We start from the raw sequence: 22,778 nt of genomic DNA on the forward strand, positions 1-22,778 counted from the left end.
TAATCCTCCCTAGGAACAATATCCCTCTTCATTTTTAGAGCTCTGGTAAAGGATTATATGTACTTGCTGTCTCCATAACCTTTCCTCCCATTTCTTTCTTCAACCCACACACCACTGAAATTGTGCTTGTCAAGAACACCAGCAATCTCCATCTTGCCAAATCCAAAGGTCAGTCTACTGGTCTCATTTTACTCTTATCTCTCAGCAGGATTTGACTGCACTAATGACTGCGTTGAAGCACTTTCTTCTTCGCTTTGCTTCTGCAATACTACACTGTCCTGATTTTCCTCACACCCTTTAATAGTCCTGTTTGCAAAATCTGTCTTCCAGACCTCTCAAAGTTGGAACATGGAAAGGTTAAGTCCTATGACCTCTTCTCAAGCTGTGCTCATCGTGTGTACATTCATCCAGGTCCACAGTTTTGAATACCATCTTTAGGCCTATGACCTCCAAAATTATGCTTCCAGTTCCAAACTCTCAATATAATTATATTCCAAATTATTATATCCAGTTGGTAGGACAAACTACTTAACCTTGGGGTACCCCCCAATGCAAAGTGAAAATGTGGAACCCTCTGTTAAAAATTGAGGATTTTAAGATGGCAGCAGCAGAGCGTAAAACCAGATATGGGGCTTTGTGTGCATGGTCCATGAGAAACTGCATATTTCATATGCCCATGAGGTCAGCCCTGCCTATTGGCTACCTGGTAAATGTACTTGGATATTGAATGAACATATCACACTCAATCTATATAAAGCAAAACTCCTCATTTACACTTCTACCTAAAAAAAAGACAATCTCATTTCTGCCCAGGTTTTCCCCCATCTTAATAATTTGTCCCATTTACCCAGTTGTGATCGGTCGCTTCAGTCATATCCAACTCTTTGCGATCCCATGAACTATAGCCCACCAGTCTCCTCTGACCATGGGATTTTCCAAGCAATCATACTAGAGTGGGTTGCAGTTTCTTTTCCAGGGGATCTTCCCAACCCAGGGATCAAACTTGTGTCTCTTTTGTCTCCTGCATTGGCAGGCAGGCTCTTTACCACTAGCCACCTGGGAAGCCCCACTAAATGCGTGGTAGACTTTAAAATTATTGTTTAATCACCAAGTTGTATCCGACTCTTTGTGACCCTATGGACTATAGCCTGCTGTGTTCCTCTGTCCATGGGATTACCCAGGCAAGAACAGTGAAGTGGGTTGCCATTTATTTCCTTCTCCATTTCACCCAGTTACTGAGACCAAAAATTTGTTATTCCTCTATTTTTCTCAACCAATTCATCAGCAAGTTCTGTTGGCTCTACCTTTGAGGTATATGCTCAAACATCTGGCATCTAAATTTTCAGTCTCAAATCATCATCTCACAGATAATTTTTCATCACAAAGAGAAAACATTCTTTTACAGTGGAAAAATCTAGCAATCACTACTTGAATCATAAGAAGCATAAAAATATTTTTGAGGAGTAGAAGTGTTATAGAAATATTTTACTGGTTATTGAATGAAATGTAATGTTATAAAACAGTACATACTGCATAATCCTATATCTTTTATTGTAAAATATACATAAAATTTACCATTTCATCCATTTTTACATACATGGTTTGCTGGCATTAAACACTTTGCATTGTCCCATCTTTATGAAATTATATAAATTATATCTAAACAGAGAAAAATGAAAGGACATAGACTCATGTTAAATACTGGTTATGTAAGTAATGGGATTGTGTTTGACTTTTATATTTTTTTTTCTCTATTTTCTAAATCTTCTGTGTGAGTATAGATTATATAATTTGCAACAAGAGATAATGTCTGTTGTATTTTAAATAAAGGATGACAAATGTTTCAAGGGAGATATAGTAATTGTTAGATTTTAGAGAAATCATATAGAGCTACAACTGAAGTGACTCTGGACTTAACAATTAATATGGCTTCACTCATTTAAGAGCATAAAATCCCTTGAGTGGTGGAATTGGAAAGAGCAGTGATAAGAAGCCCAAACAGGCTGAGTTTTATTTGGATGAGTGGATATGAGTTCAGAAGGGGGATTCCAGGCTAAGAGAAATGCCTGAACAGGAACAAATGAACAGCAGAGCATATCTGTGGCCATGTGCAGTTCAGCCAACATGGACCTGCCATTCATGTGAAGGAGAGGGTAATAATAATATATGTGGATATGGAGAAGCAGGAGGGCCCTGTTGTGTGTGTGAATCAGTTCAGTTCAGTCACGCAGTTGTGTCCGACTCTTTGCAACTCCATGGACTGCAGCATGCCAGGCTTCCCTGTCCATCACCAACTCCCAGAGCTTGCTCAAACTCATGTCCATCGAGTCAGTGATGCCATCCAACCATCTCATCCTTGTCATACCCTTTTGCTCCTGCCTTCAATCTTTTCAAGCATCGGGATCTTTTCAAATGAGTCAGTTTGGAAAATCCCATGGTTAGAGGAGCCCGGCAGGCTATAGTTCATGGAATCGCAAAGAATTGGACATGGAAAAGAACAGGTGATGGTAGTGAACTCACCAAAAATGAGAGAGGCAATATTATCTCATTTAAGCTTCTCTTTGTAACAGAATATCCATTCAGTTATCATTTGGTTTGGCCAAACTCTACCATTTATCTGTTTCATATAGAGTGATTTGAAGTCTAGGCTAATATTTCTGAAGGTACTCATATTTGTCCAAGCATATTTTACTAGGTTGTTTCCAGACTTTTCAAATTGGATTATTTTGCAATTTAGAGTTCTCTTCCTGAAGCAACATTTTGAAAACTTATTGTGGAATTAGAACTCACTTTTCAATTAATTTTTTTTTAAATAATGAATTAACTGCATTGCCTATTTGGAGGAGACCATTTCTTTTATTAACTTTATGTATTTATTTATAGCTAATTTATTTGAAATATCTTTGTCCGACTCTATGTCTCCTTACTAAAATTCAATGAGGAAAAAGTTTTTGGATTTATTTATGAATTCTAATAATGCTCTACAGATGAATAGCACTAGAAAAAGAAGATATATGTGCAGTTATTTAATGCAGTGAGTCAGTTCTCTGAAGTGTTGAATTTAAAATAATTTTTTTTAAATCAGATCCTTTAAAATGCTCTAGGGATGTTGACACTTTAGGGCACCACTACTGTGATTTTTTTTTTTTAATTTTTTTTTTAATTGAGGTATGGTTGATTTACAGTGTTATACAGTTCAAGTGTACAATATAGCAATTCACATCTTTGTAGATTATTCTCCATTTAAAGTTGTTGTAAAATAGTGGCTATATTCCCTGTGCTGTATAATATTTCATTATAACTTATTTTATATATAACAGTTTGTACCTCTTAATCCCCTACTCCTATTTTGCCCTTCCCCCCTTTCCTCTCCCTGCAGGTAACCACTAATTTGTTCTCTGTATCTGTGAGTCTGTTTCTCTTTTGTTATATTAATTTGCTTTATTTGTGTGATTTTTTTTTAATGTAACCTATTATTGGTAGTACAAATGATCATTATTTCCTCTTATTTTCTTTCTTAATATTTCATTTATTCATTCATTAATTGCTTGAATGCAAAGCATCCTACTTTATGATAAAATAAATTAATTTTACCATCTAGTGTATTGCCATTGAGAGATTTTGCGCTCATGCTCAGTATTTTATGTCTCAGAAAGATGAAGAGTTTATGTCTGAGGGATACAGAATCAGCAGTGATTACCAATCAGTTACCGTATCACAGTAAATAATTTTGGTATTTCTCGAAGGGAGCCCCGCTGAAGTCTGCTTCTCCTCTGCAGGAAATATCATTTAACAGGGTGAAAGGTCACTGGGACAGTCTCAGGCAGCTGATCTCAGGTGTGGTAGCAGCTGTTGTGTGGGGCATGACTTATTTTGTGAGAACAGAAACACTATTATCTGGGCTCCTGAGGGAGATTTGGAGAAAGTCATGCCCAGGGAGTCCCATTCCAGGAAAATGTGCTCAAGCACTTATTTATTGGCAATGGTCACTAACTGAGATTCCATCTGGCAAAAATGTGGATTTTTCCCTGTCCCAGAAAGTTGGAGAACAATTATGTAAGTTGTTTCAAAGAATTTATTTTTAACCACTTTTTATGAAGAGATTGCAGTCCCTCTGTTGTTAGAAGAAATTCACTTTTTTTAAGAAGAAATAGAGCTTCTGTATGAATTTTTGTATAACGGTGTATTTATGTACCGTAGATTACGATTGTCTTTTTTCTTTTTATTAATTTTTATTTTTATACAATTTTAATGATTGTACTCCATTTTTAGTTTTTATGCAATATTGGCTATATTCCCCATGAGTAGGTACTGTAATTACTTGTCCTTTGATTTGACAGTCTTTCTGGTGACAGTTTTGATGCTTGTATTGGGAATGCTGGAACCAGTTCGTGAAGTCAAGGTGTCAGTGGGGTGGAAAGGGGAACCCTCAGTGATGCCTTTCCAGCTCTGGAGGCCTTTCACCTTTGCCTCACTGTTTGCAGCCTTGTCCTCTACCCCATGGCAGCTCTACAGGAGTCTAAAACCCGAATAAGTGAACTGTGTGCCATTGTAGGCTCCACCAAGGCCAGTCAGGTGTGTTTTAATGAAATAACTCCATACAGCGTTTTAAAAAAGCAAGATCTATCATTAGAATTAAAAAGGTGTGTCTTTGGAAAAAGGGGCTTCCCCTGTGGCTCTGTAGTAAAGAATCCGCCTGCAATGCAGGAGACAAGGGTTTGATCCTTGGGTCAGGAAGATCCCCTGGAGGAGGAAATGGTGACCCACTCCAGTATTCTTGCCTGGAGAATTCCATGGATAGAGGAGCCTGGCTGGCTATAGCCCATAGGGCTGCAAACAGTCGGACAAAACTGAAGTGACTTAGCATGCAGCTGTCTTTGAAAAAACAATTACATAATTTCTATCCCCATGGGATTTTTTTTCCAGCAATCTGTAATTATATAGTAATGAAATATTTTAATTATGTTGATTTTATTATTTTTATTTGGGCCTTAAGTAAAGCAAGCATCTTTGTCTCTGCTGTAACTAAAGAAAAGTAGTTTACCTAACTAGAAATTCCTTATTCCTATTAGCATGAACCTGTTTTAAATGTCACTGTTTTGCTTTCTAAAATAAATCTTTTATGAGGCTTTATAGTCATTCTTCAAGTTAAGAAATGCTGTAGCTTTTTAACATAAAAACAATTGATAGCCTACCTGTCATTTCCATGTATTTATTTCTTAGAGGAATACAATTAAGAACACAATTTAAAACTTGATTCTCCATCTTTTCTGTTTCTTCCTCTTCCCCTCAACACCCCATGCCAACCATTTCCTTTACCTACTGCAACACAGCTGTCTTCTATCATTACACAACACACACACACACACACACACACACACACACACTGTTGACTCAGAGTAGCAAAAGAGGTTTGTTCTGGTCCACTGTCTGTCTTTGGTTCCGACAGCCATTATTAGACTGTATGGTGTTATTGCTTAGTGCAACTCTTTTGTGACCCCAGGGACTGTAGCCCTCCAGGCTCCTCTGTCCATGGGATTTCCCAGGCAAAAATGCTGGAGTAGGTTGCTATTTCCTTCTGCAAGGGATCTTCCTGACTCAGGGATTGAACCTGCGTCTCCTGCATTGCAGGAGGATTCTTTACCGTGAGCCACCTCGGAAGCCCTTATTTAATATATTTGCACTCATCTAAATATAAAACTCAGACCAAAAGAAAGGATTCTTTCTTTCCTGTAGCTGGTTGATAATGTGTGTTATTGATGAGTAAATATAATGCTTTATCATCTTTAAAAGCTTTCATATCATGGAAATGCTGTGGCATTCAGATGCCAGCTTCATGTCAGCCACTTACTATCTGCATGCTGAAGATAACTTCTTCATTTCCACATCTATTAAAATGAACACAGTATAACTTCTCAGTACATGCTGACTGCCTTCATGTACCACCCCTTCAATTTCTTCTCCCTCCTCGCCTTTATTTTTGACATTGGCTGTGGTCAATAATGATCCTGTCTGCTGATGAGCCCTGGACTTCACTAGTGTTCTCACCCTGACTGCTGGAGAGCAAGTTTAGTCAGAATCCTGTGTAGTGGTACCAGGGTATCTAAATTATATGTTCCCTAAAAATCCTGGCTTCATAATTACAAAAAGTCCTGTCAGATTTAGTCATTGCCATTTATAAATACTATACGAGCATCTTGTGGAAGGTTTTGCTCCTTAGTGCAATTTATAAAGATTGATAAAAATAAGAGGAAGAAACCTTGCCTGAGAAGCACTTTCTTACCAAACCTGTAAGAAAGAAATTATTTCAACATATTTTTTCTTAGGAAACAAATCAATCTGATGTTAAAACAACATATGAAAACAAAATAGTGTGGCCAAGAAATGTTCTCAGTTCTTCAGTTGCTTCAAGTTGATGTTGAAATTAAAACAAATGAAGCCACATCATTTTTGGAGCAGTTGTTGCTCTTGATATCACAAGTGCAAACAAACCTATTGCCAAACACTTGGAATCTGCTGAAGAAGTTATGTAAGAAAATTAGAAGTCTGCAAGTCAGCTGAAGTGTAGAAAAGGAAATAGACAGCCTGGGAGAGATTGGGTAATGTAAAGTGCTTAAAAGATTTTGAAAGTTTTGGATAGAATCTTACTTTGTGCATCTCTGCGATTGCACATCAGTGTATAACCCCAATAGTTTATTTCTTTAACTAGTTATTAGTTATTATTATCCTTCATTTGAATCTAAAAGAGGCATCTACTTTATCTCTGATGTAAACCAGGAGAAGGGAATGGCTAACCACTCCAGTATTCTTGCCCAGAGAATTCCATGAACAGAGGAGCCTGGCAGGCTACAGTCCATTGGGTTGCAAAGAGTCGGACATGACTGAGTGACTTACAAAAACAGAACAAACAAAAAACCTAAAATAGGAAATGTTTAAAACGTAGGTAGAAACACTGCTTGCTAAGTGAAAATCTAATCAAAGGAGTTATGCTCAGAATCTGAAGAGAGATTGATATATTAGTTCATTCATTCAGCACTATTGGATATCTCTTCTGTGTAATGGCTGCAGGAAAAATACAGTTCTTACCTGGAGAACTTTCTTTCCAATAGGGAGAAAATATTTAAATTCAAATATTAATGAAACATTGTGGTGGGCAAAAATATAAATATCATAAGAGATGCAAAGGGCTGTCTGAGTTAAAATGGGTAAGAGATTTGTTTCATCTGGCCTAATTCTGAGAGTGCACAGAATTTTGCCAGGAGAAAATGGCATGGGAAAATAGTCTAGACAAGGGGTAAATGTTTGGCGTAGGTAAGTTCAGAGCAGATTTGAAAATGGTGTCCAGGTAAATCTGGATTGGGTTCCTTAGGCGATATAAGCAGGAGAATATTGAGGTTAATAAGCAGTCTTAATCATCATATTAAAAGAACTGGAGTTCGTTTAAGAGGTAGTGGGAGCTCCTAAAGCTTTTGAGAAGAGCAGTGAATATCCAGTTCACAACCACAGTAGGAAATTCACTCTAATAGTGAAATGTATTCACTGGAGATAGAATGAATGGAGGCAAAAAGATCATCTTGAAGGTTATCATGATACTGTAAATGACCAAGACCCACTGAGTAAAGAGACAGAACAGAACAGTCAACAGATTTGCTTAAGGAGAGGAAAGGGAGGAGTAAAGATGACTCATGCTTTGAGTCTGATTCATAGAGAGAACCATAACATCATTAACAAGAGGGGCCAGGAGGAGAATTTGGGGAATAAGATAATATGAAGCTTTGAATGTGTTGATTAGGGTGATAATACTAATAATTATTGAGCACTTATTTGCCAGGAACTATTTTACATGTTTTATGTGCATGATCTCATTTATTCCTCAGAGCAACTTCAGAGCTTTTAAACAGCTTGCCCAAGTTTACGCTGCCTGTCTGTGGTAGAGCTGGAATCCAATCCCTAGGAGCGTAATTCCAGAGTGCACTTGATTAAACTCTAATGGAGTGCCTGTATTGAAAGATGTGGGGCTGGAAGATGAGGTGGAAAGGGTGTAAGAGAGGAGGGAAGACAGATGAAATAAAAGGAGGATGGAATAATCAGGACGCTTGGAGAATGCCCAGGAAAGATCACAGAGAACCAAAAACTTTCAGAAAACTGAAGGTGGGTGTTTCTTTAAAAGTTAAGAGGAGAAAGAGATCTAAGACAAGGCATTTAGATTTAGTGACCAAAAGAGCATTGGTGGCTTCAAAAGCAGTTTCAGAAATGTGGTGAAGTCTGAAGTACATCGGTGTGCGGCAGAGGAGGAATTTCTGGGGAAGTGGGAGGAGCAGAAGTAGGCTTTGGGCAGCCTGTCAGTGGGAAGGGGAGGGAAACGGCACTGCATCGCCAGAGGGTAGGAGTGCTGAGGAAAAGCTTTCAAGGCTGGGGGCACTTACTAGGTGCCTGTCAGATTGGGGACACACTTAAGATGGGGGAGAAAATGATAAGATTCACTACACGGATAAGAAGTTTGAGTCCTGTGGGTGTGGATGTGTTCCCCGAGACTAGGAAGAAGTCAAAAAGAACCAAGCAAGGGGCGTGTGTGTGTGTGTGTGTGTGTGTGTGTGTGTGTGTTAGGTGTTGGTGGTGGTACTTCAACACTTAATGCAAAGGAGACCAAAGGAATTCACTCATATTTGATGATCTTGACTTTCTTCGTAACTTTAGGAAGCAAAGTAATTAGTGACATAAGAGAGGTTCAGATTTGTAGTATTGGAAATCAGCAGCAGTTTCTTTGGGAATGCCATCAGAAATCAAAGACAGCTACAAGCTTGACACATGGTACTGAGGTTCAGGCCGAGACTAAATAGGTCTTTTTAATCTACCCAGTTGCCAGGGTTCTGTGACTTTTCTTTTGCAATGTTTAGCAGCCTGGCAGTAGGTCACCCAGCTGGCAGGATGTATGCAGGGTGAAGAAGCAGAGGATGCTAGTGAACCTGTTTTGGAAAAACTAAATACTAAGGAAAGCCAGCAATGCATCTTTTTATTTATTTATTTATTTATTTATTTATTTGCATCTTTTTTTTAAAGCTGTGTGCTCGTTGGTTTGGGTGCAGGTTGTCCTCCGCGGACGTGGACAAACAGTTGGAGCTGGACAGAGAGCTCAGGAGGAGGAGGAGGCGTGGGGAGGCAGCGGTATGCTGGTTGTGAGAGGTGCATCTTGTAGGGCTTGTGGAGGAAACGTGGTCCTGGAGGCATGTTTGAGAAGCTGGCACTGACAGGGCTCAGAGAGTGGCGCTTCTGCTCCCTGACAATGAAGAATGGACATGAGGGCGTGGGACATGGAGTAATAAAGCTATTCCAGCGATCCTGGACTCTGGGTGTGGTCTGAGAGGAGGAGCTGTGGTCCAAGTATAAATTCAGAAAAGATCTAGTCATGCCCTGAAAATCAACCAAAAGTGAAAAAGGAGGAATTATTATAAATAAACAATAGAGACTTGAAAGGGCAGGTAATTACTGAGTTATAGTGTTAGGTGATTTTCAGAAATGACCACTGACATCTCACTAGTAATATGGCATATTAGGGGGATGTTGACAGGAAGATTTAATGATCAGGAAATGTATGTGGAATCAGATGTTAAAATTTGAACGTTCCTATTCAGTATTTTACATCTAGTATGTATTGAATGTAAATTATTATATGATTTAACATATTTTTTTGTAATGCTGGGTCCTTTATTATTGGTCTCATGTCTCTGTCAGCCATACAGTACTGATGTGTTCATAAAATTAAAAGAGAAGATATTGTTTCTATCCCTTGAATTTTAACTATTTCTAAAAATATGTTATCCTATGAAATATTTTAAAAACTCAAGTAGACGAGACTAGGCACTATGGTGCACAGCAGGGATCTGAAGCAGACCTGAGCAATCCTGAAATCAGTTTCTGTTCTGCCACTAACTTTCCAGGTGACGTTTCCAAATTGCTTCATTTTCTAGTACCAAGTTTACTCATCAGTGAAATGATATCATGATATGTAATAGTGATTTCCTATCTCCAGAAATGAAGTGTTAAGCAAGATGTAGAGATGCATTTTTGAAAGGTAAAAAACAAGAAATACATAAAACAAGGTTATTGTTACTGGAGAACGATTAGAATTTCTAAGTCTAGAATCAAAACACTGTACTGTTACTGTCAATAAAAGTAAGTTCTGAATTTACTTTAAAACACTTGAAACTTCCATTGTTTTAAATGGCTGATTTTAGTTATTGATTCTATCATAATGTCTGAATATAAGTTTTAGGATGACTAATCCATCGTCATAAATATGATAGAGTATTTAGTCGGACAGTGAATGTTTTTATTAGTAGGTATAGCAAAGGAGAGTGGATGCTTACAGTAGGGCTTTGTGTTCTAAATTCAGAATTATGAGTGATCTGTAAGAAATCTGGGGAAAACTACAGGGGAGAAGGATACCTTTTTGGTCATACAAGCCCCCTCTGTTTCTCAATGTTGTGGACCCTGGCCGTCTGCCCTTGTACTAAAAGCGATGCTCTGGGCTTTGTTGTAACTCTCAGCAAGTCCTATGCTGTGAAGGAAAGCTTAATAAAATATATTTCTAGATTTGTTCTTGCAGTGTTTGAAAGCTATGGATTAACAGTTACGTTCCTAAAACAACACATTAGCATTCCCCACTGAAGAGGAAAATAAGGGAAAGTTAGGTAACTAACAGGCATTTAGCAGCCCTAATGAGAAATTGATTTGGTGTTACCTGTAAAAAAAAAAAAAAAGAGAGAGAGATCAATAAATAACCAACCTACCAAAAATATGCTGGTGATATTCTCAGAGGAAAATGGGTATTTTAATAAGCACATTCAATTTTATAAGGATAAAATGCAGAAATAATAAGTTGAAACATTTCCATGGGAAATAGTCACACTGATCCCTTGAGACCCTGAGCAGTCAGTCTTAGGACGTGTGTTCTCCCCAGAAATGAGAGCTACGTGCCTTGGGAGATGTCACCAGTGACTAGTAGCCACCGCAATGTAAACATCAGCAGGAAATAAATATGGGTAGGGCAGGGGTCTAGAAGAGTGCCTGCGTGCCTTCTAGAAGAGTATCACTCCGTTCAGTGTTAGTGGTTTGATTTTTTTCCTTTCTCTTTTTTAAGAAGAAAAGAGGACACAGCTTATGCCTCCTGTCACAGAAACCTTCGGTTTCAGAGGCAGCGTCTTCCCTTGACAAATGGATTTCCTTGTTGGCAGTCTCAGTACTGAGCCGTCAAGGGACTCTGCCCTTGCCGCCGTTATTGGTTGTTCCCCCAGACTGACAAGCCCGTCTGTGGAAGGGCTCCGAGGAAAGTTTCGAGTTACCAGAATTAGGCAAGCCCGCTGAGGAGCCAGGGGAGGAGCAGCAGCCGCGCAAAAGAAGCAGCGCCTTTAAGCCTTGCAGCAGCTGCTCCTCTGATTGGCTGGGTGGTTCAGCTGCTTCCCTGGAACAAAGGTCAAAGTGGACTGCAGTGGAAATGTAAGAGAGGCAGCGATCGAATAGCACTGCTTGGAGAAGTTTGGAGGCAGAGAGCAGCGGGACACTGGCAGACTGCAGAGCAAGCTGCTTCTCCGGCGGTGAGGTGCAACCTCCCGCCCCCAGCCTGGCCCAGCCGCTGTGAGCAGCCGGTCCCTGCACAGACGCCCCCACTAGGCGCGGAAGAGACAGTTGTGAGGGTCCCTTGCCAATTTCCAGACAAGGATGGCTTGTGAAATCATGCCTCTGCAAAGGTAGTATTCTTTCCTATTTGGGGTTTTTCTTCCGTATTTTCTGAGTGGTATAAAACTGTATAACTTTGCCAGCACTTGGCATCTTTCAGTAATCTGCTGCAAACTCAAGACCAGAAAAATGTAAACATATTGCTTCTTATGCTGACACTTATGCCCAACTTCTTATCTTCTTCACTGTTCGGTGAAGAAGAATTAAATATAAGAAAATAGCTTTGACATCTGAAGAAAAACAGAAACTGAAGAATATATTGAGCAGGTTTAAAATAAAACTGAATTAGAACCTGAATGAGTTTCTAAGTGATGTTGTGAAGCTGCTGCTGCTAAGTCATGTCAGTTGTGTCCGACTCTGTGTGACCCCATAGATGGCAGCCCACCAGGCTCCCTTCCCTGGGATTCTCCAGGCAAGAATACTGGAGTGGGTTGCCATTTCCGCCGTGAGCTCTAATCTCATTTTGAAGGATGGCGACAGGGGAAAGACATTTTAAAAATATATTTTAGGAGCCCTCTGTGTTGAATTTTATATCTAGACAAGGATTTTCTATCAATAAGTACTTTATAATACATGGACATAGTTGCTAAGGAGATTATTTCCCCATGAATAATTCTAGATAGGTTTATTACACAGATGACACCTTTAAACAAACAAACCAAACTGCTCTGTAAGAATGATTGAGCACAAGGCTCTGTTTTCTTCATTAATGATTGTAATATAGATTGGGGGGTGGGGTGGAGGAGTTATACTAAAACAGAGAAAAGTAGGTTTAAACAAAGGGCATGTCAAAAAGATCACTGCTGGTAAATTAAGTGAATAAGGTGTCCTGGAATGTTGAAGCTGGAAGTCACCTCCGAGGTGACGGAGTCCAGCCCTCCAGTTTCACAACGGGAAAACGAGGCTTGGAGTAAGTCCTCAGTTGCCCAAGGTCATGTTTTAGGATTTTTAGGATGTCTTTTGCCAGTCATGTTATTCTATTTCAGCTACAACTGCTGTAAATACAGTGGTATTTGATTCTATGTAAATGCTTCCTCCACGAAAACTATAGAGAGTTTTATTAATGGAAGTGATTTTAAAAGTCACATAGTAAATACGGTTTATCCATAAGAGGAAAACCTAGACAAAAAATGAATTTCTTTTTTAAAAACCATTTTACCAGATGGTCATGTTGTAACATGAAAATAAGGTAAACTGAAGTTGAGTGTTCATTGCAAAATGGTTCCTGCAGATGTACCCTGTGAGATAAAACGGTATAATTGTTTTTCTTTCACTGTAATGACAACTGCACTGTAATGGAACTTGATGCGGATGTCCCTGGAATTCCTTTTCTAAAATTGATAACCCAAGGGAGCAGAAAGTGATCGATGGATAGATCTGAAATTTGTCTATATTAATTCAGTGGGAAAGGGCCATGCATTTGGAACTTGCAAGAAGACTAAAAACTAATGTACACTTTTTGGACTCTTGATGTGGTTTCCAACTTTAAAGCTGGGGGCCTATTTTTTCTTATAATGGTGTCAGTTCTTACGTGTCTTAAGCACATCCTTTCTAGAACTGAACTCTAATAAGCTGTACAATGATATAATAACTGTTAAGAAAATAGATCTGTATTCTGCTAAAATATTGTTTAGGGAGTTAAGTTGATGAAAGCTAAAATAGAATCCACGTAATTTCTTCCAAACTTATTAGTCCTTAGTCTTTATTAATTATTAGTCCTTATAAATAAACCTATGTAAGAGGAATAATGTGAATTTGCATTCAAGATTGCTGATCACTGTATTCACTGTCTCCCTATGTCTGCGGATTTAATTTGGTTACCTTGCAATCCTCACTTCAGCCTGTGCCTGCCTGTGATCAAACACCTCTTGAAGGCAAGGAACAGGTAGGCTTGTGTGGTTCTCTTTGTTAAGGAAAGTTAAGCGCTTATGCAGAAAGCTTTCTGGTTTCTACACGTAATTGCTTCTTCCAAACCCAATACAGTGTCTTTGGCTAAGGATTTCTGTGATCTCTAGTAGAGATGACTGTTGCCAGCCACCCCCACTGTTATCCTGCCTGGAGCAGAAAAGTTGCAGAGTCTTGCGTTGTGGGCTCAATGCATTGTTCCATTCTATTTAAGAACACTGAGGGACTAGAAACTGAATTAACAGTGGATGAGGGAAAGAATAGCTTTAAATACCAGTTAAGAGAAACTCATGCTCACTTATGTTTGTATTGAGCAGAGAGTCCAGTGCTTCTCATACTTTAGATGCATGAGAATTACCTGGGGAACTTATTTTAAAATCAGTGTCTTTCTGCTCCTCTCTTTCCCTAGACTTACTGAATCTGAATCTGGGTGTGACAGGGAAGTATCGACATTTTAACAAGCTTCCTGAAAGTAAATATGGTACAAATGGTCCACACACTCAGAGAAACACTGATCTAAACTCTAGTTAATGATTATAACTTATATAAAGCCATTGACAGCAGGTATATATAAGATACTAACACTATACTACTCAGCATCCCTAAATAACATGTTGAATATCAGGACCTATGTGAAGTGTCTTTGTCTTAATTGATGTTTTCATTTACTAGACGGTCAGTGTTACCTATTAAAACAAAAGATACTGACAATGTTTTTTAATATTTTCTTTATGACTGAATACTACTCTGTATTGCCAGTGGTACTAAAGGAATGAAAACACAGTTCTGCTTCAAAGAGCTCACATGCTAGTGAGGACGCAGACACATTACCAGACAATTACAATACATGTGGTGAATTCCGTAATGGGCATTATAATTAACGTAATAATAGAGATGTACCTGTGTGGATAATATTACCCTATGTTTTATTTAACCTCATATAACTGTATGATCTTTTTAGAGGGCATGTTTGTACCCCAGTGTCTGCTTAGCTTGTAATTCCCATGAGTGACTTTTTAGCCTTTCTTAGCATGTTATGAAAGTATATAGAAGATAAATTTGTTACTGCTAATCAGTAACTAAGATGACAATAACAGATTGAAGGCTAAGAATGAAGTAAAATACTTTGGTTCCCGTTAATGTATTTTACTGTTTATAACTTAACATAATTTGCAGACTTTCTCCAGGATGGAAGTGACTATGTTGCAACTCACCATTTTTAGAAAAACTGCAAAGGCTGAATGTTTAAAATTTGATCCTCTGTAAAGAACTCAGTTCTTAAAGTTCACTTCAAAATGATTTAAACTAATGATCGATCTTATAATACATCTATTGAGATAGTTAAATTATTCTAGTTATTTTTAGAAATACTAAAATATTTGTGTTGTATAACATTGTATGGATATTCTTGCCAGCTAAAAAAGTGCTTCCAAGGAAATAGAATAATATCAGAATTAAGTAGAGAAACTATATAAAGAATTGAAGCAAGTTTTTTCTCAGGTACTAAATTTACCTTCAGGGCTTACCTGGTGAGCTCAGCAGGAGATGCAAGTTTAGTTCCTTGGTTGGGAAGATACCCTGGAGAAAGAAGTGGCAATCCACTTCAGTATTCTTGCATGGAAAATCTTCTGGACAGAGGAGCCTGGAAGGCTACAGTCCATGCGGTTACAAAAGAATCAGACAAGACTTAGCGACTAAACAACAACAAATTTACTTTCTATCACTAAAGAGATAGTTTATTAGACTCTAGACTTTACTTATACCTCAAGCTCTTTTCGTGATTCATATTTCGTAGTATTTTTTTCCTTGGATATTGTGGATCTGTAGGTAAGGATCTCCATTTTATATGTAGAAGATTTCAATAGGCTAAGAAATAGTCTTTGCTCACTCTTATGTCCATGACAAAGCTCTCAACTTCACAGCAGTATTTTGATTTGCTAGATTAACTTTCAGATAGTCACTAACTCATCTTGTGGCCACAAAAACTAATGATGGAAGATGAAGTTAAGTGCGCTAATGACTAATCTAGATCCCTTTGATTTTAATGCATTGTCATCTGCTTTCACATCCCTTTTTCCGCTTGATTTATTTATAAAAGTGGGAAACTGAGATGAATGTCAGTATAACTCTCTTTTAATTACTTCCTCAAGCAAATTATGATATACAATATACATTATTGAATATTTATTTCATGATGGTGAAATATACCAAATTGCAAATTGCAATGGCTCTTTAAGAAGATTTATAGCAATAGTATTAATTAACATATATTAGTGATCCAACATGGGAAAATTTCACTGAACCTCTTATCAACAGAATCCATCTGGCCTTTCTAAGTATTGGTTTTTGGAATATTCTTTTGCAAACAAGTAAACATTGGTAACATGGGGATGATGGGGAACTTAGCCAAGGAACAACCTCGGCAATAATGGGCCAGCTTGTGAATCTCCTGTGTGATGTTAGAGAGCCCTCTACTGTTTGTGGTGGTGATGCCTTAGGTTAATTTCTCTGAACACTCATGCTATTCCAAACTTGTTGGCACTTTGATAGCACTCAACCTCCCCAACCTTCCCCTCTGTGGCCCACCTCAGTCTCAGAGGGAGTTAAAAGCTGCCTTACCTCAAGTCTGGGTTAACCCTTCTGGGGTTGAGTATCTGAACTTTGATTTCATCACCAGTATGGTCTGTGTTTGGTAGTAATGAGAATGAGTGAGAACAGGGAAGACCTCCATGGGCTCTGCTGTCACATGATAGCTGCAGTGGCTCTGAAGTCTAAATATTTGCTATTTACCCCAAACAAAGAAGCTAGTTCAAATTAAAGTGACGGTTATGCTTAAGTTTTACAGAGATCACCCTATCTAAACTACTGGAAAAAAAGGACAGGTGTTAGAGAGTCAGCAGAAAACACTGGGGAAAGCAATGAAAGGATAGTAAACTTGCTGTCAAGAAACATATCCAGATATCCAGACACTGACAGTGAGTTAGCCATGTGAATTTGGGCAAGTCATTTTCTTTACCTATAAAGTGGGGGTGATAATGCCTAACATACTTACTTAGAGGGGAAATTTTGTGGTTAAAGAATATTATAGTTCTTTGTAAATGATAAAACTATTCAAATTCATATACTGGAGTTTTAGTCCCTGGTGTGATGGTATGTTGAAGCGGGACCTTTGGGAATAATTAGGTTTGCATGAGCTCGTGGAGGTGGGACTCCCATGATAGGATTGGTGCCCTTACGAGGAGATAAAGGTACCAGAGCACAATCTCCCCATCCACCAACCCCATCCAGGTGGAGGTACAGTAAGAAGATGGCAGTCTGCAAGCCAGAGAGAGCTCTCACCAGAACCTGACCATGCTGGCACCCTAATCTCAGACTTCCAATATCTGGAAATGTGAGAAGTCAGTGTTTCTGTTGTTGAAGCCACCGAATCTGTGGCACCTTGTTATAGCAAACCATTAAGAATGGTTGTAAAGTGAAAGTGTTAGTTGCTGAGCTGTGTCTGACTCTTTGCAACCCCATGGCCTGTAGCCTGCCAGGCTCCTCTGTCCTTGGGATTCTCCAGGCAATAATACTAGAGTGGGTAGCCATTCCCTTCTCCAAGGGATCTTCCCAACCCAGGGATTGAACCCAGGTCTCCTGTACTGCAGGCAGATTCTTTACCATCTGAACTACCAGGGTAATAATTGAAAGAAGTTAGTTTAAAAAAAAAAAAAAAGTTTACTATTCCCTTTTGCAGGTATCACCTATTCTTTTGCTTTTGTTTCGGAGCCAAAGATTAGGAAATATTTCAGTGTATTTGCTAATGTTCTAAAAACATTCTCTTATCCATTAATATCAACCCACTCAAAAAAGAAACTTACTGTATATTACATTCTAAATTGCTGCCTCCCGAAGGTGATCTTGCTCTATCTATAATAATGATAAACAGCACTTTGCTGAACAAGAATCTCAGAGACAAATGAAAGCTTGCAGCTGGCTTGAAAACAGTTTTGTGACTAAACCAAAACTTTCTTTAAGCTCCACACAAAGCTTTGGGTTTGCAATGAAGTGAAAAAATTTTCTTTTCCTGCTCTCAAGCCAGAATAAACAGATAGAGTATGTGGCAAGCCCGTATTCAAACATTGCCTTGCCCGAACATATCCTTTTCTGGGTTCACAGCGCCCTACAGAAGGTACAGTGTTTACATTACTGGCACAATGGCAGCACTCCCACCTCTAACTGTGCAGTGGGAGAAAATAAATTCTCTAAATAAGGGTGGGAGAAAGCCCATGGCACAGTTGCAGTTCAATTAAGTTTGGAATAGCAGGGAGCAAGATAGCTTAAAATAATCAACATATAGCTCTCTGAGAATGCATCCAGTTGGGAAACTTAATTTTACAAATTATAAACGGTGTATGTTTTCAAAATGCATAATCACATGGTCGTGTCAGCACTCAGCATGGTCTGAGTGATGCTGATTTTATTCCTCAGCCACTGACGGAACACCCGGAATGTTCTGGGTACCTTGCTAGGTGCTGGGATGTGGGTGGGGGGGGGGGGTGGATAAAGATCAGTCCAGGAGGTGTGGCCAGCTTCCAAATTCTGGAATTTTGGCATCATGTGCTGGGCTCTGGTTTATGGCTGTGGACAGAGTGTCTGGGAACCTGCATGGAGAAGTCACTCTCCTCTCCAGGGTGATGGAGATGGCCTCCCAGATTAGATGACATTTGAGCTGAGAGATGAAGTATTTACCAGGCAGAGAGAGAAGTGCCGGAAGCATTCAAGACAGAGGGAACAGCACGTACAGACAGGGTTACGAAAGTGCAGTGCGAGGTTGATGGAAGCTCGCTGCCCTTGCGTGCCAGGTTCGGACATCTGGATTTCACCCCAAAGACAAAGAGAAAACAGGAGAGGCTTTCAGGTTAGGAAGATAAATCTGATGGCAGTATTAAGGATAAACTGGTCTGGGTGGCAGGGGAAAATGAGTAAGGCAGTGGAAATGGAAAGGAAAGGTCAGATTCAAGAGATCTGTCTCTTTTTGAGATAGAATCAGTGCAGTTTGGTGACCAACTGTGAGTGGAGGTGAGGGATTCTTTTTCTAAGGAGAGCAGTTGGCTGTTAATGCAACTGAAATATTATAACAGGAATGAGGACTCTGTCTGGTGACTTCTAAACACATCTCCAGCCAGGATCCCCTGTAAAGTACAGCGTGAGACTCTTGGCTGTGTCAGCCAATGTGCAGGTAGTGATACAGGTAGTAATAGTTTCCTTTTGCAAAAGAGACAGAAGGTAAAGCAGCCCCACCCCTCCCTGCTTAAAAGCTTTACATCATGTTGCTGACAGGCACACACCCTCACCAGTCCCCTCCAGTTCCCTAGAGATTGAACAACATTCATTAGAAGGGCATCCAGGGATAGAACTCGCTGGGTAGAGGGGCTGAAATAGAGTAAGATGCTCCCTAGTTCCTTCCAAGTATACTAGTTCTTTGAATCAAAGAGACAGAATATAGGCGATAAAGAATGCCATAGCATTAGTAATCTCTAGAAGCTCTCAATTGTGTCTGACTCTTTGCGACCCCATGGACTATAGACCGCCAGGTTCCTCTGCCCATGGAATTTTCTAGGCAAGAATACTGGAGTGGGTAGCCATTTCCTATCCCAGGGGATCTTTCCAACCAAGGAATTGAACTCACATCTCTTGTGTCTTCTGCATTGGCAGGTAGATTCATTACCACTAGCACAACCTGGGAAGCCCAGGTCAGTAAGGAAGGCGAAATCAAAAAGACCATGGGTCCCTGAGTCTCCTTCTTGACACCATCTGTGGTATAAACAGGAAAGGAATATTAAAGAGACCTGGAAATCCTCTATCAGCTCCCCAGTGCTCACCTAGAACAACTTTCTCACATCCATATTGCTAGATATATCTGGACCTGCTTTCTCTCTGATTTTCTCTGTGATCCAGGCTCAACAAAATCTGTATTTCTTTGGCCCAGAGCTGATTCTGACAGTGGGGCAGAAAAAAGAGTGTTTGCTGTCTATCCTACAAGACTGTAGGTCTTAATTCAGCAGCATTCATTGTGTATTAATTATGCCTCAAGCCAGGGCAATGTGTTTTGAGCATAGCATTTTTCAACTGTAGGTGATGACCTTTTGGTGGTCATAAAACCAGTTTAGCAGATTGTGACCAGTGTTTTATATAATTTTATGTAAGTGAATTATGACAGAATAGAAAATATCCAAAGTAAGAATAATGCTATGAAACGTGTGTCCCTTTTATGTGTCTCTGTACTGTCACAAAGTAAAATGTGTTTCTAACTAGATCGTGGCCAAAGTTTTTCAAAACACTGACTCTTACTGAGAATAATTTATTTGAATGAGAGGTTACTACAGGCCTGGAAGTCAAATCCCCATGTCAATGTGGGAAACCGATTCTAGTCTTAGCATTCCTACAAATGAAATTCCAGAGTACAACCTATGTGTAAGATAGAGACACTTTTGTTAGGCAGATTCTTAATTCTGGATTTGGTAGGGGGGCGGGGAAATATTTTAGTAGAATTGTTAGTTTCCTAGCACAGCTGTGAAAAAACAAACGGGGTAGCTGAGAATAACAGAAATTTATTGTCTCACTTCTAGAGGCCAGAAATCCCAAATTAACTTGTTGGCAGGGCTGGGCTCCCTCAAAAGACCCTGGGAAATGAGTTGTCCCTGGCCTCTCTCCTTACTTCCAAGAGTTTTTGGTTGGTGGCAGCACAATTCCAGTCTTCACATGGTGTTCTTCCTGTGTGTGTATCCACCCCTGCCTGCTCTGAAAGGGTGCTGGTTGTATGAGTTAGAACCCATTGCAGTAGCTTTAACTTGATCACCTCTGTAAAGACTATTTTCAAACATGATCATATCCTGAGTTTCTTGGGATTAGGGGATACTATTTTTGCGGAGATACTATTCATCCCCAAACAATATATTTCAAATTTGTACTAAGCAATCAAGAAAGGAATTATTTCCCTATCTTACTGGGGGGAGAGTTGCAAATTTTTGGAAGCCTTTTGTTTGTTTTGCTTCCAAAGCATAATACTACTCTTCGTGTTAGCTAAAATTTCTAGTCTTGTGAGCATTAACAATTTCAGCTCTTTGCATTTACCCATTGGTCAGGAAAACCTATTTGCTCTTGAATTTAAGTGGTTTGTTTTTATTTCTCCTGGCGGCTAAGTGTTGCTTTCTTAGTTACAGCATACAAATAATAAAACTGTAAGCAAAGTTGCTTGATATAGCTACAGAAATGTCCCCCTGAACTTACAGGGGCAAACAGTTGGCCAGAAGTTGATCTGAAAACTCATAACGTTTGTTTTCCAAAAGTAACAGGGAGGATGTTTTCTACTGTGTTCCTGAATAGAGCTGAACCAAAAATCTGAGTAGCAGAACACCAGCTGCTACATCACACCCCAAATGGAGGGTTATAAATGCTATAAATGGGGGGGTTATAAATGTTAATACCTGAGACTGTGGATAAATCAAAAAGGCTCAAGTATGGCACTTTGTTTTTTGCAGAAGGAAGGAAAGAAAATATGCTAATTCTCACTCACTTCATTATCCTTGAAGAAATTTCATCTAAGAAAATTCTTCCATTTAGCACATTTGTTGCAACATGAGGGAAAAACCTGAATTCCAGAGAAAATGTTTACTTAATACTTTTAATTTTGTCCTTTCACTAGTCCCTCCATTTTTCTCCTCCTTTGGCTGTTTGTGTTTTTTAAGCCCCGGTAGATTTTTTTTTTTCTGGTTTTTCAGTGAGTGGAACTAATCCTTACCTATTTTGCTGTACATTTCAATACCCAAGGAACACTTACAAACTGTTTTGTCTAGCTCAGATCACTTGAAAATGTAGTTAAAGTGTGTAGCTAAATATGCAGATTATGTTAATTTGGGGGGTAGCCAGCCACATTAACCAATTAGTAAGTTGGACTAATTGGAACATTTATCGTGACAGTTCAAAACGGAATTGAATGGAATGGTGATTTGATCCAGTAATTGAGGGTCCATTCTGAATACCTCAGTCTGGGAATTCTCCCAACAGTACTTGGTTTTTCTTAGGCATAGAAAGCGCCGCGTTTTTCGCAGTTTCAGTTAGCTTGCTGTGTAATTAAATCGATAGGCTTTGCACTCTGTGGCTTCAGTTTAGAAATGAGTGCAGCTCAGGAAGAGATCGTTAAGTCTAGGTGTCATCCATTTAGGTGCATTTACCAATGTTGAGTCACATCAAAAGGTAAGTTAGTATAGCACAGGAAACTCTACTCAATATTTTGTAATGATCTTTATGGGGAAGAATCTGAAAAAGAAAGGATATATGTATATGTGTAAATGAATCACTTTACTGTACCCCTGAAACCTACACAACATTGTAAGTCAACTATACTCCAAGGTAAACTAAAAATTAACTGTAAAAAAGGTAAGTTAGATAGGCCCCCACTAACCCTTCTATCTTTGTTATTGCTCTTCTCAGCTGTAGCTTCTTAGATTTGGACTGTTACTTGGGTCTATTTGATAAATGTTCTTCCCACAGGCAGCTGTTGTGAGAGAATATAACACCACATGTCTAAGGACATTAAGCACTCAATGGCCTGATGAACATGAGATGATTGCTCAAATTTCTCAATGTATTTGAATTTTTTAAAAAAAGCAAAGCAATTGGCTGCTTAAACTTGGCTATTATTCAGAGTCAGCAAACAAGAAATAATTAAAATATGGTGTTTTTACTAGTAACCAAGGAAGAAATTGAATGAATTCCAAGTTGTTACAGTTTGTCATTGGCTTCATTTCATGACACACACTCCCCTTTTCATTCACAGTACATGTGCTTATTTTTAAAAGTTGAAAGTAGGTCTGAATTAATTCTCAATTCAAAATTTAGGCAAAAAATTACAACTCAACATCACTGGACATGCCTGAGATTGATGTAAAGCTAGGAACAGGCATAAATAACTCTATAAATAGGTGCTTGAGGGCATATAATAATAGTCCAATATTCCTTTTGCACAGAGGTAGAAATGGTGATCTTTTCAAGTGTTTTACATTCCAATGTGTAAATTTTGTGGAAAAGTTTATTTTCTCTGTCCTATTTGGAAGAATTGTCCTTGGCCATTTTTCCTTGAACTTGCTTTTAAA

The 22,778-nt window shown here is 39.0% G+C and overlaps 1 protein-coding gene across 13 annotated transcripts in view; it reads left to right on the forward strand.

The window, feature by feature from the left end:
* FAM13A (family with sequence similarity 13 member A) overlaps positions 1-22,778 on the forward strand; it is a 326,145-nt gene that overhangs the window by 217,529 nt on the left and 85,838 nt on the right. For 7 of the 13 annotated variants that reach the window (XM_061164408.1, XM_061164407.1, XM_061164404.1 and 4 more), the window contains one exon: positions 13,577-13,621. The exons of 2 other annotated variants lie outside the window; for them this stretch is intronic. In XM_061164408.1, coding sequence (XP_061020391.1) covers positions 13,577-13,621 — 45 coding nt within the window. Of the gene's footprint in view, positions 1-11,369; positions 11,748-13,576; positions 13,622-22,778 lie in introns of those variants that run through there. 4 more of the 13 variants (XM_061164411.1, XM_061164410.1, XM_061164413.1 and 1 more) reach the window with 4 other exon arrangements.

Source organism: Dama dama, chromosome 17, assembly GCF_033118175.1.
Source record: "Dama dama isolate Ldn47 chromosome 17, ASM3311817v1, whole genome shotgun sequence".
NCBI classification, from domain to species: Eukaryota; Metazoa; Chordata; class Mammalia; order Artiodactyla; family Cervidae; genus Dama; species Dama dama.